Source organism: Papaver somniferum, chromosome 11, assembly GCF_003573695.1.
Source record: "Papaver somniferum cultivar HN1 chromosome 11, ASM357369v1, whole genome shotgun sequence".
NCBI lineage: Eukaryota > Viridiplantae > Streptophyta > Magnoliopsida > Ranunculales > Papaveraceae > Papaver > Papaver somniferum.
Genome location: NC_039368.1, coordinates 133933351 through 133955914, shown reverse-complemented (window position 1 = coordinate 133955914; position 22564 = coordinate 133933351). Strand labels below are relative to the sequence as shown.

Below are 22564 nucleotides of genomic sequence, written 5' to 3'. Positions count from 1 at the left end.
TTATCTTCAATAGTTATTGGTAGATGAAAAAAGGGGGTACCTGCAAAAGACACTCTGATGCCTCAATGAGTAAGAGTTCTAAGCTGGTTTTTATGGAGAGGGAAAGATTAGAAATGTGTACCTTTTCAATTGGAATTTAACCTCTATTTATAGGTTATTGAGGAGCTGTATCCAGTCTAGTTTCTGTCTAGATACATTTTGACTATGTATCTGGACCAAATGATTTCGAAGTTCACTTGGTCTAAACCAATTTTCCTTGTTTTTAGGATCTGTAACCTGCAAGTTATACCTGGTCTTCTTAGTAACTGATTACCCCTTTTTCTGAGGATCTGTAACTCCCAGGTTTGAATAAGTACCTGGTCTTACCCATAACTTATTCTCCATCTTTTTAAGGATATTTAACCTCTAGGTTTGAATATGTACCTGGTGTTTTGTTGTGGAAGGATAATTACTGACCGGTGTTTTTACAATCAATGAGCCCAAAACGAGTTTGGCTCATTGATTTTTTGGGGATTTTTTTGGGTTATCGAAAATTATTCTCATTGTACTGCTACTTTGAGATCAGTACTTGCCATGTCCATGGTCCCCATGTTTTTTTTATGCAAAGTAACGTCACCTTTTTCATTACACTCCTAATAATATAGTAGGTAGAGCATATCTACTGTTGGATATTTTCTCGATTGGAACGTTTTGATGGTGATAATTTTACTCGTTGGCAAGAGACTGTGAAATTTTTCCTGATCACCATCAAGTTGTGGTACATACTTGAAGACGGTTTGGATGAAATTCCTGCACTATCAGACAAAGACACTGATGATTTGAAGGCCAGAAGAAAGAAGCGTCAGGAAGATGATTTTATGTGTCGTGGTCATATCTTGAATGCCCTGGGAACTAGTGTTTACAATGCCCATCGAAGTATTTCGTCTGCAAAGGAATTATGGACTACGCTTGAAAACAAATACAAGATTTCTGAAGCAAGCAACAAGAAATTCCTAATTTGCAACTTCATGGATTTTAAAATGGTTGACAGTAAGTCAATTATTTCCCAGGTCAGTGAACTTTTACTCATTGTTAATCATATTAAGGATGTTGGAATTGAACTTGTTTATGCCTTTATTGTCGGAGTCATTATTTCTCTTCTTCCTCCTTCTTGGAATGGTTATAAGAAGAAACTTAAGCATGCTGAGACTGACTATGATTTAGAAGGTTTACAGCGTCATCTTCGTATAGAAGAGGACTCTCGTAAACGAGAAATTAAGGATAGTCAGCAAACTGAGGATCATTCTAAGATTAACAATGTAGATTTTTCTAAGACACCAAATGCTTTGAAACCTAATAATGATACTCAGTTTAAGAAGCAACATCCCAACAAGAAGAGTAAGAAGAAGGGGCCTTGCTTCTTCTGTTATAAACCCGTCCATATTGCTCGTGACTGTCGTCTCAAAAAGAAACAACAAGGACAGAAAAAGGAGGAAAATATGGTCGATGACAAACTTTTTATTGTAGTGCAAGCCGCCAACGCCGTTTCTAACAATGAGAGTGGATGGTGGTACGACAATGGTTCAACTGTCCTTATCTGTAAAGACAGGCATCTTTACAAGACATATGAATCGGTTACTGGCGAAGGAAACTAAGTTGTCTCTGCAAACAACTTACACATCAAAGTGATTGGAAAACGCACTATTGATCTCTCCTTTACTTCGGTAAAGACTGTTACTCTTACTAATGTATTACATGTCCCTGACATTGTGAAAAACCTTGTTTCTGGAGACCTCGTTATGAAGGCCGGATTCAAGACGACTTATGAGTCCAATAAGTTTGTATTGTCCAAAAATGGTGTATTTGTTGGACAAGGATATGCTTGTAATGGGATGATTAAGCTTAATTTAATAAATAATGGTTCTACTTATATTATTGACTCCGTTAATATATGGCATGGTAGATTAGGACATGTGAATTATGGTTCCCTTAGAAACATGAGAAAATTAGGATTAATTTATGATTGCAATTTTGATAATATCTCTAAGTGTGAAATATGTGTGCAAGAAAAAATACATAGAATTTCCTTTAAGTCTGTAGTTAGAAATTCTTTCTTGCTTGAATTAGTACATAGTGATGTTGGTGATTTAAAAAATCATGTGACTCGTGGTGGAAACAAATACTATGTTACTTTTATTGATGATTGCACTAGATATGCTTATACTTACTTGATGAAATCTAAGGATGAAGTCTTTGATATGTTCAAAATATACAAAGCAGAAGTAGAGACACAATTAGGACAGAAAATTAAAATTTTACGTTCTGATCGTGGTGGTGCGTATTTTCCTAATGAATTTAAATTGTTTTGTCAAGAGCATGGTTTAATTCATCAATTTACTGCACCTTATACACCTCAAAAAAATGGTATTGCGGAAAGGAAAAATAGAACGTTGGTTGAGATGGTTAATGCTATGCTTATTAGTTCTAATTTGCCTAATTCCTTGTGGGGTGAAGCTATGTTATCTGCATGCTATATTTTGAATAGAATTCCTTTGAAAAAGAAAGAATGTTTCTCCCTATGAATTGTGGTTTAATAGGAAACCAAATTTGAGAAGACTTAAAGTTTGGGGTTGCTTAGCATATGTTAGGAAGCCTGGTCCTAAAAGACCTAAGTTAGGAAATAGGACGTATAAATGTGCTTTTGTAGGTTATTCACTTAACAGTATTACTTACAGATTTTTAATCCTTGACACTTTTGAGATTATAGAATCTGTAGATGTGGAATTTTTTGAGAACTTGAATAGGAATAGTTCCCAAATGCAACCCATAGAAAACTCATTGTTACCTAGTCTAGAATATATAGAGACTAATAACAATGATGAACATTATGCTCCTAACATAGAAGATATTTATGAAAGTATAGAAGATATCGAACCTAGAAGAAGTAAGAGAGCAAGGAAAGCGAAAAGCTTTGGTCCAGAATGGGTACAATATCTTGTAGAAGGTAGTAAGAATTAAATTCTTAGTATGACTAGATATGTAATGCATGTTGATGATGACCCTAAAACTTATGCTAAGGAAATGAGTTCCAGAGATGCTATTTTCTGTAAAGAGTCTATCAATGATGAAAAGCATTCACTTTTGTCTAATGGTACTTGGATATATTGTGATTTACCTCCTGGTGTAAAGCCTATAGGATGTAAATGGGTATTCAAGAGAAAAATGAATGCAGACGGTTCCGTTGATAAGTTCAAAACCAGACTAGTTGCTAAGGGTTATAAACAACGACATGGAATTGACTATTTTGATACATATGCTCCTGTTGCTCGCATCTCATCTATTCGTTGTTTAATTGCACTTGCCTCTACACAGAAGTTAATTATACATCAAATGGATGTCAAAACCGCCTTTCTAAATGGTGATTTAGAAGAAGAGATATATATGGAACAACCCGAAGGTTTCATATTTCCAGGCCAAGAAAAGAAGGTTTGCAAGTTGGTAAAATCTCTTTATGGATTGAAGCAAGCTCCCATGCAATGGCATGAGAAGTTTGACAAAGTAGCTTTGTCACATGGTTTTGTTGTAAATGATGCTGATAAATGTATCTATAGTAAGCATGATAGTTCTGGATGTGTGATTCTCTGTTTGTACGTTGATAATATGCTTATTTTTGGATCTGACATATCTCGTGTGGAAGAAACAAAGAAGTTTCTTAACTCTAACTTTGATATGAAGGACTTAGGGGAGGCTGATGTGATCTTGGGAATCAAAATCCTAAGAAAGGGAGATGAGTTGGTTTTAACCCAATCTCATTACATTGAGAAATTTCTCAAGAAGTATGGTCATTTTGATGACAAACCAGCCCCTACTCCTTTAGAACCTACTATAAAGTTAATGAAGAACACTGGGCGTACTCATGCACCACTTGAGTATTCTAGTATTATTAGAAGTCTTATGTATGCTATGCATTGCACAAGACCAGACATAGCTCATGCCGTGGGATTGCTATGTCGTTTCTCAAGTAACCCAGGAGTTGAACACTGGAAAGCAGTTTCAAGAGTTTTGGCTTACTTGAAAGGAACCATTGACTATGGTTTGCATTATAACGGCTATCCCGCTGTATTAGAAGGATACAGTGATGCTACCTGGAGCAATGTAGAATCCAAATCCAAGTCGAATGGTGGATGGATATTTACATTAGGAGGTGCTGCTGTGTCTTGGATTTCCAAGAAGCAGACCTGTATTTCTGACTCAACAATGTTGTCAGAATTGATAGCGTTAACCGATGCATGTAAGGAGGCGGAATGACTTAGAAACTTACTTGTAGAAATCCCATTTTGGAAGAAGCCATGTCCAGCGGTCTTGATTAATTGTGATAATCAAGCAACTATTTATAATGTCTCTAACAAGACTTATAATGGAAAGTCAAGACATGCAAGTCTTAGACATCAAATGGTAAGACAATTACTCAAAAGAGGAGTAGTTGCAGTAAACTATATTGAAACAAGTAAGAACTTGGCAGACCCATTTACAAAAAGTCTACCAAAGGCAGTGGTTTCAATAAAGTGTAATGAAATGAGACTAAGGTCTGTGAATGAAGTTTGATCGCCCATAGAAGAAACCCAACCTATGTTTTGGAAAGGATAAACAAGGTTCAATGTGGTACCAACAAGTTATGGAGGTGATTATGGAGCACTAATACAAAACTTCTCATTTCTAATTAGTGTTGGTTTTCTGCAAGAAAACAGGATGGATGAAAATCCTTAATAAGTCTAACTTTTATCACAAGGTGTCTCGCAGAAATACCTTCGAGACTTACCTATATGAGTATGGAAATCAGGCCGTTTCCTAAGAGAAAAAGACCGTTCTCTAAAGAAGACTCATGAATCCAGGATTTAAGCACATGGCCATTAATGTGCGAGCTACATAACACACTATTCTCAGAAATCAATATGTGTTGAAATTCCGGTTTTATCATTAGGGGTACTTGGTTCAAGACTAGTTTCACCACTGAACCTCGATAAGGCTTTGAATTTCTTACACTAAGTGAAGGTTCAAATCCAATATATACCTATCATTTATGTATTGGTTTCAACGATGATGCTTATTTCCAAAACTAAGCGTGAACTACGTTGGCTTGATCCCACTCGGGTACGTAGGCAGTCACTTTAGTGATGCAGCCACTCTGATTTATTTTTTTTTTATTTTTTTTTTTTACTTTGTGTTTTTCTCATTTTTTGAAAATAGGGGGAGAATGTTGGATATTCTCTAAAAAGCATCATCAAAACCTTATACAGTGTGTTTCTTGGTAGGGTCAAGGAAGTACAATCCTTGAATTCGATTACGGTGTTAGGGCTTCATTGAATCCTGAAGGCATAATTCGAAAGACCGTTTGTACTCTCCAAATTTATTAGGAAAGGTCAAATTATGTCTAAAAGAATCGAAAGAGCCTTGAAATCAGGAATACACCATTTTCTGTTTCTATTTTCATCCTCTTGTATAACCCAAAATTTCCAACATCTACACAGTAGTTTTGGTCCATGAAATGAAATATATGAAGCATGTTATTGCATTTTGAGTGGTTTGTCCCCATAATATGACTTGTTGGGACAATTCACAATTGCATGCTTTGTCCACATGCCGATCAAGAACCTCCACTATGACACCAAAACCATGAAAGTGGGGTTGTAGTGCCTCAATACTTAAGTACAATTAGGCTGTGTTTGGTGACACTAAAACCAAATCCCCAAATTAAGTATAATTTCATTCACCTTCCATGTTCTTGACTTCCAAAGACTTTTTATTTGTTTAATAAAATCTAACAATCACACCCTAATAATGCCGGATGCAGGATTCATATTTTATTGGTGTAGTCGGATGGAGAAGGTATTGACAAATTACTAGTTAAACACCATTTTCTTTCTTGTATGCTAGAAAACCCCCAACTAAACACCACCAACTAGTTATGCCTGCCCCCACTTTTACCACCACAATTGGTGGTTAGTTTCAACAATTAGGTGGTGTTTGTTTTCATTCTTTATCTCAGTGACTGGATCTTGATCTTACTTAAACGAATTTTACATATCAGATTTCAGCTCAATTTGATAACCTCCTGCAATAATCTTGTAAAATATATGATGTGACTAAAATTCAACCATTTATCACATAACTTAAACTTCGTACAGAAACCATGTCCCATGACCATGACTTGAAAATCTGCATTATTATTTTGATCCATCACTATGATCCAAACCAATATATCTTAGTTTAGGTCATGTCGGTTTGACCCGTCCTTGTTTGTGTTTTAATGTACCATTTTTAGTTTTTGACATCTAAATAATTTTGGCCAAGGAACCCATAGAAAGAGAGCTAACATATGACATCTGGGGCATTTGGCCTCCCTGCTGGTCGGTCCCCCGGTACATTCTTTTGGTCCCTTAATAAAAATCCTCTTTATTCCCCTGACTCCCTGACTGAGTCCGATCCAGCTGGGGTGATAGCAACGAAACAAACACTCCTTAGCAATAAACAACAAAATCAGATATAAAAATATAAAATCTGGTTCTGATGGATTTTTGGCTAATCTCACCATCGTTATAATCTAACAACTACTCCACTGTCGCAGCCACCACGCACGAACCCTAAACTTAAAAACAATATTCTCTTCTCTGGGGAAAAGGCAACCACCTTTTTTTCTTCTAGAAAGAAACAGCAGCAGTAATGGTGAGTTAAAACACACCAAGACCAGTAGTAATATTTCCGTTTCAAGAATGAATTGAATTCTATTGTCATTAATATTACTCTAACGGATTTGTTTTTATCATTTTTTATAATCTCTACCGGTTTTAGCTCTATCTTCACATGCAATTTTGCAAATCCTTGCTGTGAAATTCATTATTATACAATTCATTTTTTTTTATTAATGATTTTCAACGCTTTTTTTTTAATGATTGATAAATGCTTCTTGTTTAAGATTGATCATAGAAATCATTCTCACTATGCGTTTCTCTCAAGATTTTGATCCTCTGCTGAAGAAGAACAAATAATAGTATTTGCTGCTGATTTCAGTTGAGGTAAACAAAATTCCACTTTTGTTTTTTGTTTGTTTACAAATGAAGAAATTATGGGTTTTTTTCTGTTTGATTCTACTGTTTGGATTGGGAATTAGTGACCCAATCGAAGATAAACAAGCATTACTTGATTTTTTCAATGGGATACCTCATTATCGTTTTCTGAATTGGAATCAGAGTTCAATTGTGTGTAACAATTGGACTGGTGTTACTTGTAATTCTGATAAAACGAGGGTAATTGCGTTGCGATTGCCCGGGGTTGGGTTTAATGGTTCAATTCCACCGAATACACTGAGTAGATTAACTGCACTTGAGATTTTGAGTCTCAGATCTAATAGGATTAGTGGGGCATTTCCTGTTGATTTGTTGAGTTTGAAGAATTTGAGTTATTTGTATCTTCAGTTTAATCAGTTCTCCGGTGCGTTGCCATTGGATTTCTCAGTCTGGAAGAACCTTACTGTTGTTAATTTATCGTATAATGGGTTCAATGGGAGTATTCCTTCGTCGATTTCTAATTTAACGAGGCTTACGTATTTGAATTTAGCTAATAATTTGCTCTTCGGGGAGATTCCTGACCTGGGGCTTCCTCATTTGCAAGAATTGAGCCTTGCTAATAATAAGCTTACGGGGAGTGTTCCAAAATCCCTTCAGAAATTTCCAAATTCGTCGTTTTTGGGTAATAATATTTTGATGTCACCTTCTGCTGGACAATCTCCTGGTCCATCGCCAAGTCCTAAACCAAAGAATGGTGTGAAGCTCAGAGGAGCGGCGTTATATGGAGTTATAGTTGGTGGTTCTGTTGTTGGGTTGTTTGCAATTGTTGTTTTATTGTTGATTTGTTGCTCTAAGAGAAAGGGTGGAAATGGTCCTTCAGGGAAGGCACAAAAGGGTGAAAGTTCTCCTGATAAACCGATCCAAGGTGGACAAGACGGGAATACTAAGCTTGTTTTCTTCGAGGGTTTGAATTACGCATTTGACCTGGAGGATTTGTTGAGGGCTTCTGCTGAAGTACTTGGAAAAGGGACTTTTGGAACTGCTTACAAGGCTGTTCTCGAGGATGCCACTACTGTTGTCGTTAAGAGATTGAAGGAAGTGGGTGTAGGGAAGCGGGAATTTGAGCAGCAGATGGAGATAGTTGGAAGGGTCACGCACGAGAATGTTGCTCAGCTTAGGGCATATTACTATTCCAAGGATGAGAAGCTTATGGTGTATGATTACTACAGCCAGGGGAGTGTATCTGCACTATTACACGGTACGTCATAATCTGCATTCTCTGTTGTTTTATGGTTGGTTAATTCTGCCAATATGACCAAATATCTTTGCTTCCGGTGCTTGTTATTATTTCCTTTCAGTAGTCAGTAGTATGACCTTGCGTTTGTAGGAATCAACATTCATCTAGTTGTTAGTTTATTATTGATTTGTCCTGTGAAGAGAGATTGCAGTTATGGTAATTTGATGAATAGGATACTATGGCGGAATACATATATTGTGATAACAAGATACTAAAGCGACCTATATTATGTAGTCCTAGAAGCAAGAAAAGTTAGATAACATACTAAAGAACTATATGATTGTGCCATGCTTATCATGTTCAGTTCGCTAAAATGCAGAATCTTCTGCGAAGTTAGGGTATATAATTCAGTTCACTTTTATGTCACTGTGGACCTTGTGGTTTTTTCCCATTGTTTGGGCAATTGGTGAAGCTTACCTTTTCTGTATCATATTTACTTCGGCTTCCAAGGATGCTTAAGGTTTTCCACCAGGTGGTCAATTTTAAAGGTTACAGTAACTGTGTCTTTAGAGCCTATTTTGCAACTTAGTTCTGCCTTTCATAAAATGGTCTATTGAGTTTCCTAAATTTTTGCAGGAAAAAGAGGGGGTGATAGGATTCCACTAGACTGGGACACTCGACTGAGAATCGCAGTCGGTGCAGCGAGAGGAATTGCTTGTATTCACTCAGGGAATAATGGAAAACTTGTCCACGGAAACATTAAAGCATCCAATGTATTCCTCAACTCCCAAAACTATGGCTGTGTTGCCGACCTTGGTCTAAGTACGCTAATCACCTCAGTGCCTCCAACTCGAGCAACTGGATACAGAGCCCCGGAAGTAAATGAAATCAAAAAATTATCCCAAGCATCTGATATCTACAGTTACGGTGTTCTCCTCCTCGAACTTCTCACTGGAAAATCCGCAATCCATTCAAGCAGTGGTGGTGACGAGGTCATTCACTTAGTTCGATGGGTTCAGTCTGTAGTTAGAGAAGAATGGACAGCGGAAGTATTTGACATGGAACTAATGAGATATCCAAACATAGAAGAAGAGATGGTAGAAATGTTACAGGTAGCAATGACTTGTGTTTCCAGAGTACCTGATCAAAGACCAAAAATAACAGATGTAGTAAAAATGGTAGAAGATATCCGTCGCATCGATACAGGAAATAGACCTTCCACTGAAGGTGGATCAGGGGTCTCAACACCTTATGCATCCACTTCCGCTCCCACGCCTCAGTGAGTTGTTTTTTTTCCTCTTTAAGTTATTTTTTCTTTCTTGCGATTTTCAAATATATTTGTATCTGTAATTTTACTTCAAATTCTTCTAGGAGCATAGGTTTTTAATGGTTGTCTTCTTTTCATTCTTGTGTGACTGTAATTGATATTCACATTTGAGGTTTTACTTTTCTTAGTCGCTGTTAAAATTGGGTTAATCTTGAATAGACTAATTTCCATGGTAAATGTGTTCTTCCTGTTTGTTTTTTTTTTTTTTTCTTTTTCTGAAATTCTTCTTATCAGACTACCATAACGTAAAGATTAACCGTAAAGATCAGCTTATTTTATTTGGACTGCGAAAAATTTCCCGACACACCCGGACCTTAATGGCGTTGCTGATATCTGATTGTAAGTCTGGTTAAACAACCACAACACCACAATCCTTTTTGGTAGGTAAAAATCAGACCAGATACCCAAATTGACAATGAACCCAAACCTTAAAACTTTTCCTTCCCAATCTAACTCTTCCTTTTTACTAATTTTATGAAACAAGAGCACAAAATTTCCACTTTTGGTTCTCAATCAATAGAAGTCAACTATTCCAACCACATTTTCTGTAGAAAGTCAAGCTTGAGTTGACCAAAAATGTAATTTCACAAACAAGTAACGTAATTCCCGCGCTAAAATTTCTTGGTTAAGAAATCACTTTCAAATGATCGTTTCATCTTAAAACTCGGAGAAATTTCTATCTGTCATTTTTCAATTTTTGTTCAAAAATCACAAAAAATTGCTAAAAAAAATTCATTTTGGGTTTTCCTTCTCAAAATCACAGCTCTCGCCGGAAACAAAAAATGGCACAATCAAATCCAGGTTTAAGAAGGCCACCAGGGTACACAGACCCATCAGTACAAGCTCACAAGAAACCAACAAGTATCCCAAGATCACAAATCCCTCCATCGTTCCAGCCGAAGCGGAAACGTCGTTCGTGTTGTTGTTGCTGTTGTTGTACGATAATAAGTTTAATTCTATTCCTTTTGATCATCTTTGCGATTTTCAGTACATTGTTTTACGTTTGGTTTCAACCAAAACTACCTACATTTCATTTGCAATCTATCAAAACACCACAATTCAACGTGTCTATTACGCCCGATGGAACGTATCTTGATGCTTTGACGGATGTTAGGTTCGAAACAACGAACCCGAATTCAAAACTGGAGTTTGCTTATGATGATATTGCGGTGAGGATATCGTACGAAGATGATGTCAATTTAGGTACGGCGGTTGTACCGGCTTTTACTCAAGGGAGGAGGAACATAACTACTCTGAATTTTGAGACTAGTACTAAGCATTTGTTGATTGATGATGATATGGGATTAAGGTTGAAGAATCAATTGCATGATAATAATATGGTTGTTGATGTTGAGGTTAAAACTAGAGTTGGTGTTGGTATTGAGAGCTGGAAGTTGGGTATGATGGATGTTAAGGTTGTTTGTGAAAACGTTCAAGTTAAGTCTAGTGGTGGTGCTAATCCTAAATGCAAAATTAATTTGCTCAAATGGTAACAACTCTTGATTGTTATATAGTCAATCATACGTAACTAGATTGATGCTAATAATTTCGATAAAATGTTCTGGTTATCATGCAGGGCATATGATTATGCTTTCTTCGTGAATTTATCTGATATATATGTTCTTGTCTTGCAGGATTAACATTCATTAGTTCGGCAAGCAACTCAAGGTGGATTATAGCTAGAGCTAAATAGCAACTCTTCCAAAGTATTTATTTACATTTTCTATTGGTAATCAATTTATTTTCGTTTTATTTTCATGTATAATTTAAGATACCGAAAAAAGAATATATATATATATATATATCAAATCAAGAAAAGAAAAAAGTGTTCCTGAATGTGTATATTTTATGATTCATGTAATTTATGTATCGCTTAAAGTTAATGGTATAACGAGATTTGCGTATCTGCATTAGACAATTAATTGCAGGAGCTTGTGGGTTGATAGACAAGCTCTTTTGAGCAGCAAGGATAGATAGATATGTATAAAAATGTGTTGGAATTTTAAGTTAAAATTATTATACGAGTGAAAATTGTTTTCATGATTTAAACTTCAAGAGATGTGTTTGGGTTATGTCTTTTTACCATGAGATACCTAGTCATGAATAAGTGTCATGGAGAGTTATCATTGGCGATGGTGAGTCACCACTACAAAACAGAAGGCCTCTTGGGACAGCCAAAAAACGTCTCAAGAGGACAAAAAACCGTCCCAAAAGGTATTAGGAACGGTTTATGTACCATCCCCTGTTCCACCGTCACTAATACTATTTGGCCATGTTTTCTTTTTGGGACGGACATATTTTAGTCTTGATTTAAATATTTTATGACTATTAGGGACGGTCAGGCAATCACCGTCCCAAATATCCTTCTTTAGGGACGGTTTTTTCAAAACAGCCGTCCCTAGAAGCTACTTATTTTGTAGTGCACCTATTGGTGAAAAGACACCCTTGTAGAGTCACTATTGATTCTATAAACACCCATCTCTTGATTAAGTTTTGTATGGGTTTTCAAAAGTTTTTGAGAAGTAGAAAACAAGTCTTTATGTCAAGAGTCAAAGTCATTTAAGAGCACAGTAATTGTCAACATTCGTTGGCCTAAAAATATTGTAGTGCTACTTACTATAAGGCGTGATCATTGTATCTTGGAAGGAGACATCCGTAGAACCGTGAGCACCGTATGCGGGGATGAATTGTCTTTAAGGAAAGAGGATTACCTCGCCTCGATCAACCAATTCGATAAGTCTTTCTAACTCTTTTCTTTGTTAGTATTTTGTTTGTAGTATGAGCATGATTTCGGAGAAAGCAAAACCCCATATTGTTATCCAACAATCTTAAAGACAATTCATTTTGTTCCGGTTTCTTGGGAAATTTGATTTGGAAGTTTTGTTAAGAAAGCATGCACTTTCGCAATTTGAATGCATTCACGCTGTTCCTATTTCTCTACTTACTTGATATGCATGCTTATGCACATTTGGACCAGTGATACTAATTCTCAAAATTGATTGCATGACATACTTACACTCTCTGTGTGACTTTTCTCTGTCCATATATACATGCCCGGAGTTAAATATACATGTTTTCACTGTTGCCATTATTTGGATCTATATATATGCATTCAGTGGAAATGTCGATACATGAAGGAGTAGTACTTATTTTGTTTGTATGACTTCGCACACTTCAAAATGTTTGTTTGAATAATCTTAACGAGAGAAGAATAGGTATTGACTCATTGATCTATCATCCATCTTAATTATGAATCTGTGCATGATAATATGTTACGATTAGTGAGCATCATTTAAGATTATTTATGGAAGCACAAGTTGATCTTCTTCTCTCTGTTTAAGTTTTAATTCCATATAAATTGCATGGACACTGTTTTCCATGTGTGAAGAAAGGCTGTGTTGCTTTGCACAGAGACACACCTTTGGGAGTACTTGACGGTTATAAGAGAAACGGTTACCCTCCTCACTGATGGTTGACATGGTCTATTTTAATTGCAAATTAGTATAAGAGCCTGGACGGAGTAGCACAAAATGTGTACTGGATTTGAATTAACAATGACAATAAGAGTTATTGGAGACGGTTGCAGCAAAATGTGTTTCCTGATAATTGTGAGTATTCATGAAATGTGGGGGAAGTGTGTGGTTGTGTTTCTTCTTGTCCGTCTGTACTATCTTGCCTCATGGTGGCATGATCAACGGTTTGTTGAATAGTAATTGAGAGTTACTCTTTCAATTAACCAGTATGGTTTTGAATTTCTTTGGCATAGGGATTTATCCTTTTCAGCCAGTGGAGATTTAATAACAAGAATAAGAAGATCCGGTCATGCATGTGTGGAGTGAAGAATCCCACTGTGAATTCATACCATGGACGTATGAATACGTAAAATCTGATTCTGTTAGAGTAAGTCTTATGGTGGAATCCAACCTATTTCAAGTGTGGAAAATTCATGGAATGTCAAGTCTAGTGGCTTTCAAGTTGGGGTTTTCCACAGAAAATCCGAGCAACGTTCCATGGTTTGGTGGAAGGGTTTGTGGAATCCATCGAAACACCAATAAGAATGGCGCTTAACGCTAATCAAAATAGCGTAAGTCAAGCGCTGAAAAGAATGGCGTTCAGCGCTATTAAGATTGGCGTTTTTCAGCGCCAATCTTAATTACGCTAACCACAAAAAGCATCCAGGAACCACTCCACTTCCCCAATCCTATACTTAGTTTTTTTTCTACTCCTCATTTTTTTCCTCTTGAACAAACTAGTTTTTTGGTTTCATATATTGAATCAAATCAAATCAAAAAGAAGATAAAATTGATTGATACTAAAAATACTTCAACTACATTGATTCCACTACATCAAATTGCAAAAAAAAAAAAAAAAAAAAAAAACATAATTGAAGCTACATAGTTCCATAAGCTACATAGTGCTAGGATAATCAAGTGTTTTAGGAGGATAACCATGTTTTTCCAAAATCTTATTTTGTTTATCCAACATAAATTGCTGCTTCCATTCCGGTAAGGTCTCAACCACCACATCCAACACTTCGAGTTCATGTTTCTCCAAAGCCAAATCCACGGATTTATTTTTTGTCTCTGCAATAGTTAATAAATATTCTTCTTGTCCATCCAATCTTGCCATCTTCTTTGCATTCTCTTCACTAAAATGTTTCAAAATATGCTCCGTTCCGTCGTTGATGGCCGATAGCTCCGAAGCTTCCCTTTGTTGAGCCATTTTCCCCGTTGGTCGACGAGGGCCATCCTCTTCATGCCATCTTGGGTCGCTTCTTGCGGGGGTATTACTTGTTGAAGCATTAACACTAGGAGCATCCGATTCATCTTCCACATTTTGAGTAGGATCAATTTCTTCGGGATTGAATCCAAGAACATGGACTTTGAAAAGTCGGTACACCTCTTCATTTTGAAAAGGTTTTCCCTTGCTAACCTTACTATATTCCAATCTAGCTTTTCTCTCCTACAAAAAACAAACAAAAACCCAAGTTGGAAATACTTCAATAAAATAAAATGATATACATTAAGAAATCTTAATAAAACTTACATGATCATCAATTCTGCATCCGCCTGCATTGTTTCTATGCAAATTTCTTAAGATACCAACCCATTTTTTGACATCTTTTTTCAAGGTACCAAATCTATTTTGCAACTTATGAACAGTTCTGTCATTTTTATTCCCAAAGATGCTTACATATGTATCGAATACCGCTCCCAAAACTGGTTTGATTTTTGATCAACTCCGGCAACACCATCAAGTGTAATGCTTATCCAATCTTCGGTGATTGAAACATCTTCGGGTGTAAGATATTTTGCCATGGTTAATAAAAAAGTCTGAATTGCAATGAATTTTATGAAGATGGAGAAAAATCTAGAGAAGATGGAGAAAGAAAAATCTAGAGAAGATGGAGAAAAATCTAGAGATTGAATGGTTTTGGTCTGAGATGAGCTGAGAAGTGATCAATTTATAGGGAAAATTTCGAATTCAAAAAAATAGTCGTTGAAACGCTATTGTTACTGGCGCTTCTTTGTGAGTTGTTGATTAGAAGGAGTCGTTACAGATCTAATGGTTAGGAATGAAACGCAATTCTTAATAGCGGTTGGCGCTTTTCTTGAAAAACATCCAGAACCTACGCCAATTCCTCAAGTTTCATACTTAGTTTTTTTCTTCTCTTTTGAAAATCCATAACTTCTTCTCTTTTGAAAACAATGAAAACCATAAATTGAAAACAATAAAAACCATAAATAATACAATGAAAATCTTAATATTTCTTAATTTACGAAAAAAGACTAAATATGTTCGAAATCTTACGAAAAAAGACTAAGGATTGCAACCAAGTTCATTCGAAATCTTACGAAAAAAGACTAAAGATGTTCTTCGAAATCTTACGAAAAAGACTAAAGCTGTTCTTCTGGTGGGTAAACATTGGTAGGATCGAATTCACCATCCGAACCGTTAAGATCATCTGGTGGCGGAGGGGGAGATTCTGGTGGCATTTCACCGTCTCTGGGACCTAGTCCATGTCGTATCCAAATATGTTGAACAAGATCATTGCGGAGTTGGAGATATGCCTCATCATTCTTTAACTCGTGGTATGACCTCGGTATTCCAGTAACCTGTCATATTGGTTCGTTCACGACTTGAACCCAATCTAAGTTACGTTTTTCATTCTCAATGACCATGTTATGCAAAATCAAACAAGCCTTGATAATAAAGTTTATATCCTCATTATCCCAATATATTGCTGGCTTTTTTGTTATTTGGAACTTGTTTTGGAGAGTTCCAAAAGCCCTTTCAACATCCTTTCTCTTCGCTTGTTGGTATTTATTGAACAACGTATTGGCTGGCTGATTTGGAAGAAGAATTTTGAATGACTGCACAATACAAGACAATCGTGGATATATATTATCCTCCAAGTAGTAACCCTTGTCGTAGTTGTGGCCATTGATGCGGTAATTACAAGGAGCTGCTAAACCATTAACCATCATATCAAAAAGTGGAGATTGAGCCAAGACGTTAAAGTCGTTGTTCGACCCTGGCGTTCCAAAGAAACCATGCCAAAACCACCGATCATATGATGCCACAACTTCTAAGATGATGGTAGGTTTTTTATCATGTCCACGGAACGTACCTGCCCATGCTGTTGGACAATTCTTCCACTGAAAATGCATACAATCAACACTTCCAAGCATTCCAGGAAACCCTCTAGCTGCATTTTCTGCCAATAATATTTCTGTGTCTTCTCTTGTAGGAAGTCGCATATACCTTGGACCAAAGTGCCGAACAATTTCCCTCTTGACATATATATAGACGGTCGACGCTCCCATACGGACATAATCATCTGTGCTATCAGCGGCTATGCCTTTACACAAACATTTCACTACGGCATACATCTTCATGTGGGGAGAGTGGCCAAGTCTTCCGGTGCAATCAACTTGGAAATCAAAAGTAGGATCCGCAACAACTATTTCACTTAGAATACGTAAGAAAAGAGGTCGATACATACCCAAACGTTGGTGGAACTTCTTAGGGCCCCAAGTACAGTTAGGTCCAAAGTAGTCATGCATCATCCTTGCATCTCCATCCTCTCGTTTCCTGTCCACCATTTGTCGCGTCAATACTTCTTGAGGCACCGGTTGGAAGAGCCTATGCATTCTTTAAGTCATATACTGGTACAACACAATTGCTCTCTCATCGCTATCATCACCAATGCTAAGATCGATAGAATACGTCATTAGTACATACCTCCTTAGCGGATTTTCATCGTCCATATTGCACCTATAAACAAAACTCAAATAATGTAAGCATTCCAAGATTTTTGAATCCATACAAAAGAGAAGACATTCATGCACACATTCATTAAACAAAAGACATCCAAGTTTCATACAAAAGAAAAGACATCCAAGTTTCATACATATTCATTAAAGAAAACACATCTATGTTCCCCCAAAACTTAATCCTAACATCCTTGCCATTTCGTCTTCACTTAAACCAACCCCACCACTATTCAAGACTTGAGTTAATTGTGACTCTGGAACTACTTCATCTTGTGGAACATAATGACCATGTGCATCATCTAATTGACTTGTGGCTGGTCTTTTACGGCTTGACCATTGGGTTGACGTCGATCCTTGATGAGAGCTAAAAAGTGCATATTTCTATATCTTTTTCTTGGCAATTAACTCATCTTTTGTGCTCTAATTCTCCGTTTTATCCCATATTCTGTATTTTCATTGTTTTCAAGAATAAATATTTTTATTAATTAATTTTGCATTTTTAGGTAATAAATAAAGACTAGATGAGTTGCGGAGCGAAAAGTGCAAAGACACGGAAAAAGCCGAAGGAAACTCTAGCGGAAAAGAAGTGAAAAATGTGGTACGGAAGAATCAAAGATGAAAATGGGCTTAAAAATGAAGAAATTGTTCTTAAAGTAGAAGTGGGCTCAAGATTACCTAAGCCCAAAACCTATTTCCTTAACCCAAACCCATTTCCTAAACCCAAATACAAATCCAAACCCGTTTCTCTCCTTCACCGTCAGATTGAATCCAATCCATCATCCAACGGTCGCTCCATCAGAGTTCATCGATTTTTGATGTTCCTGTCTAACACTTTAGCACCTAACTCCATCTCAGACCGTCAGTTTTGATGTATCTCAGATCCAACGGTCGCTCCACTCCCATTTCCATCTCGCCGTTGGATAATTCTCTCATCTTTTCATCCATCGTCTTTCACCATCTGAGCATCAGAATACGATGGGTCCACTCAATACTCTAGAACCCTAACCTATTTACCCTAAATCAAACATCCCCTAAGAGAAAATCTATCGAGTTCTCTTCCTCCTTCTTCCCCTCTTCTTCACAGCGACCATCACCACCACCATGTCCGCCACCAACTCCGCTCAACCACCTCCATCATTGTACCCCATCAATCAGCCACCCCCTCCATCACTAAAGGACACCACCATGATACCCTCTAGCTCCTTGTCTCTCAACCCTTTTATCTTTTCAAAAACAGTGAACCTAGAAACTAAGTTTGAAAGAAACGGAGTTAGTGAAATCAAACCACCAATTACGGAAGAGGAGAAGCAATAGAAGAATGGGTCGAGGCCATTGATTGATTTCAGAGATTAGGTAAAGGTCAATTTCGGATTTTTTGTATAACCCTAAATTTTATATTTTGGGGATTTTTGGATATTTGGTTTGCATGTATAAATAGGGTTCTTGGGTGTTGTTTTTGGGCATACCTGGACTAGCCAGTGTGTCATTAGGTTTAGGTTTAGTCTTTTATCTTGTTTCAATTCTAGTTCTATCTCAACAGTGCATAACAATGTTTTGCACAATGTTTGTTATGTTCTGATTTCATGTCTAGGGTTTAGATGAAACCCCAATTCTGATGTTAAGTTGTTCATATTCTAGACAGTGTTCTTGTTGTGATATAATGTTATGGATAAATATAATCTAAACATGTCAGCATTTTACTTTCACAATGTATGCCTTGTATCCATTGTAGTCAGGTTATTTCTATGTTGAATGTGTTGCAACTCATGCTTAACGGATTGTTGTTCATAACTTTGACTAATTGTACTTTAATCAGACAGTTAGTACTTTGTAGGAACACATTAGTTGCGATTAGAATATCCTTCGGGATTGTTTAGCTATCTAAGAGGTTAATCCATAGTTAGTTGCATTGTGAGAAGGCAGCTAGAACTAGGATTAGGATCATCTTAGAGACACTGAACCATTCTCCTAAGACCATCCTTTGATGAGCAGCAGGCATAGAACCTCAACTGCCATCTAGATAGTTAGATGAGGCTAGAACCTCACTAATATCTATACAAGGAAAAAGACTCTATTAGAACTAGGAGGACTTAGCTTAGGAAAAGGGTGGATTCAAGATCCTAGTCCCTCCCATATCACTTCCATTTAGAATTCTTTAGGAAATCACTTAGAAAACAACATATCACCCTCCTTGTCCCTGTGGACTTTCCCCTACTTGCACACTAGCTTCATCAAGACCCTGTATACTTGTAGGTAAAACATAGGTTGTAGTTTTAGGTACTCTTTGCCCAGCTAACAAGTTTTTGGCGCCGCTGCCGGGGACTTGGCATTGTGTGGTTGTTGTTTTTCCTTGCTTTCTTTTGCTGCTATTCACTTGCATATCTTGCATTTAGTATAATCATTTAGTGTAAGCATTTATCTCATCATAACTTGCATTCATTACTGCATATTCATCTTTGCATTGCATACTCATTGCATCTTGCTGTCCTGATTGCATATCATATTTGCATATTAGTCATCTTTACATTCTTGCAGTCACTCTTGTGTTACAGTTCTTGTTCACTTCCTTTCTTTGTTGTCCTTGACATTTTTGTTGAGTGACCAGGTACTGTGACCTTGCTGTGAGGCTGAGAACAAACCTCTGGTGCTGTTGTGCTGCTGTGAAGCCCAAATAGAGCTGCTACTGCCAAGCCTGCAACATTTCCCCTGTTCAGCTACTGCTTGTGGTGCTGCTGAACTTGTGGTGCTGTTGTTGCTACTGAGCTGCTTCTCCTGCTGCTGCTCCTGGTCCTGCTGCTGTGCCTCAGCTGTTGCTGCCGTGCTAAGGCAAGCTGTTGCTACCTCCTGCTGGAGCTGCTGTTGCTGTGATCCAAAGCCCAAATGGGCTTTTGCAACCAAACTGAACAGCTGGGCTGTGCTTCAAAGGTAAGTCTAAACCCATTAAGAGAACCCAAACTGTGGGCTTCCATTTTTCTTGTGGGCTTGTAATATTAAACCCAATGTTTGGGCTTATATTTTCTGTTGGGTTTGTAATTAATTACCTGTGGGCTTGACCCAACAACATTTGTAAAACGTTTTCAAAAGCCCAAGTGGGCCTTGTCCTTCAACAAACTGAGAGCCCAACAGCCAAAACCCAGTTGGGCCTCACACTTCAGTCACTGAAAACCCAGAACCCAGCTGAACTCAGCTGGGCTTCGTTAGTTTCTGGGCTTGCTGAAGTCGTTAGTGGGTCGTGTACCCAAACTCTAGGCCGAGAGTTGGGCTCTGTTTCACAACAATTTTTCCAAAACCCAACAGTGGGCTTGGCCTTTTATTCCATAAAACCAAAGTTTTCAAAACCCAATAAACCAAAGTGTTTTCTTTTCCCATTAAGTCCAAATTTTCTAAAACCCATTAAAAACCAAATTTCTTTTTCAATCCCGACAAAACCAAATGTTACCCATAAAAACCAAAATTTTCCCAAAAATCCAAACCCATTAAAAACCAAATTTTGGGCTTTGTAACATAGTTACTTAGCTTTTGAGCCCAATCATGTCTAGACCTTGGTCTACAGTTGGGGAATACAACAAATCCCTTAGAGAACTTGCGTATGGACATACTTCACGTCATGAGCCTCCCATAGACCATGATGCCAATAGTTATAGGAATTATTATGGACATTTTCAAAGTCCCGAGCTTCAATACATGAACCCTACTGACTATTCGCACATGCATCGTTCGCCACAACGTGAAAATGAACATTTTGCTAATGCCTCACTCACACAATCATCTCTTGTGGATTAATTAGAAGCTCGAATCGCAGCTTTAGAAATGCAATCACATGAGGAATCTGTCACATCTAATTTTCTTATGCAACCTGAAATCTATGCATGTCCCGCATGTGGTAGTTTAGACCACCCTGTTGAGAATTGTCATATTTTGCAATCTAGAGAAAATCCAAGGTATGAAATGCCCATAAATTGTGAGGCTGGTAGTCATTGGGACCATAATCAAACCTTTGAGGGTTGCGATCAATCTTTTATAAACCCTAATGACCATGCACACATGTACCAATCACCACAATTTGAACATGAAGAATTTTGTACTCCCATGAATTTAGACTTCACCACAGAAGCTTTCAGACTCAGTGAGCAAAACTTCGATAGATCTACATCACGAATTCAGGCATATTTAGATCAGATTTTGCTTCACCTACAAAAGGAGGAAATTCATGAGGAAAGTATGTTGTCCCTAATGAAGTGTCTAGTCCCATTCATGTAAATGATGTTGAATATGAACCTAATTTAGAGGAACATGAATCGACTAATGACACCACCACTGTTAATGAGGACCAATATGCATGCTACCATGATGATGATTATGATGATTATGATGATATGTTAGAAGAACATGAAAATATTGTGGAACCTGTTGGTTCAATAACATATGGCTTCTCGCCCTCGACCTTCATGAATGTTGTTTTTTCTAATACTCATTGTAATTCATATGATTTTGATATTGACATGGGGTTCGTACAATTATTCTGTGAAGATGAGCATGACATAGGAATAGTTGAATCTTCTGTAGACACTAATGTTATTATGCATGAAAATATATTTGATGTGTCTGATTCTCCACCTAGGTCACATTGTGATATTTCTCCTGATTTGCCGATGCATGAGAATAAATCTGTTGATGATGTTGATTCTGATTGTGGGCTTGCTAATTTATTTGATGAATGTGAGCATGTTGTGACACTTGTAGAAGACTTAGGAGATATTGATTTGATTAATAATGATGTGCCTATCGTCCTGCCTGAGTCACAATCTAATGGCCTTCCACCCAACCTAGATTTGATTTGTACCGATATTGTCAAACCAACTTTTCTGAAAATTCCCAACCTAGGTTTGGAACTGTGTGATTCCCAATTCCTTTTGGACTATTTTGCATCTAAGTATAATATCTTTGAGGAGCCACATTTGTAATTAGTATGTTTGCCCGTCCCTAGCAAAGTTCATTTCGAGCTAGACCTTGTGCATGATGAACCCCCAAAACTGCGAGATTTTGTATCCAAAATTTTATCTGTTGAAAAATTCAGGTTTGGGGGTAGCTCATTTTGTTTCACAGCTTCACTTGCATGCCTATCATATTATTATTGTGTGAAGCTGTTGAAATGTCTACACTTCGTCTTTTGGGTTGATCCTCAACTCTTTAGATTGTTAGTGTATGGTGAATTTTTTGTATATAATCCAGTAGATAAATTTTTTAAAAACCCTTTTGTTCCTTTTGTATATATTTTGCTAATCCAATATGATCTCGGCTGAAATATGTTGGATTTTTGCCTTGAATAACGGAGTTCTAATCTTGCTTTCGCCGACATCCGGGTATTCTGTTTCCTTTTTCTCTACTCAGCATGGTCCTATTCGTATGTTGTCGTATAATTTTATCCATCTTTTGAAACATTGAGGACAATGTTTAGTTTAGGTTTAGGGGTGAAAAGTAGATACCGTGATATCATGCTATAATTGAAAACTAAACTCCTTCTTCTTTTTGAAAAAAATCAAAATGAAAATAAAAAAATTTAAAATTTAAAAAACATAAAAATGGAGCTCATTTACCTTGAAATGTTGACTCTTGTGCATGTATGTAAACATAAGGATTCTTAGTCTAGATATTTAGGCACCCCTGATTCTAGCACAAT

The 22564-nt window shown here is 37.1% G+C and overlaps 3 protein-coding genes across 3 annotated transcripts; 2 read left to right on the top strand and 1 right to left on the bottom strand.

Moving 5' to 3' along the window:
• The first annotated feature begins 6560 nt into the window (after positions 1–6560).
• LOC113322491 (probable inactive receptor kinase At4g23740) lies at positions 6561–9784 on the top strand. The gene is made up of 2 exons (XM_026570578.1): positions 6561–8301; positions 8917–9784. The coding sequence occupies exons 1-2, from the start codon at positions 7092–7094 to the stop codon at positions 9561–9563; spliced, it is 1857 nt and encodes a 618-aa protein (XP_026426363.1). The 5' UTR covers positions 6561–7091; the 3' UTR covers positions 9564–9784.
• Positions 9785–10306: 522 nt separating this feature from the next.
• On the top strand, positions 10307–11525 carry LOC113321495 (NDR1/HIN1-like protein 6). The gene is made up of 2 exons (XM_026569411.1): positions 10307–11096; positions 11242–11525. The coding sequence occupies exons 1-2, from the start codon at positions 10390–10392 to the stop codon at positions 11255–11257; spliced, it is 723 nt and encodes a 240-aa protein (XP_026425196.1). The 5' UTR covers positions 10307–10389; the 3' UTR covers positions 11258–11525.
• Positions 11526–15504: 3979 nt separating this feature from the next.
• Positions 15505–16713, bottom strand: LOC113325220. Its single transcript, XM_026573431.1, has 2 exons — positions 15768–16713; positions 15505–15620 (listed from the first exon to the last, which is right to left on the bottom strand). The coding sequence occupies exons 1-2, from the start codon at positions 16711–16713 to the stop codon at positions 15505–15507; spliced, it is 1062 nt and encodes a 353-aa protein (XP_026429216.1).
• Between the last annotated feature and the right edge of the window lie 5851 nt (positions 16714–22564).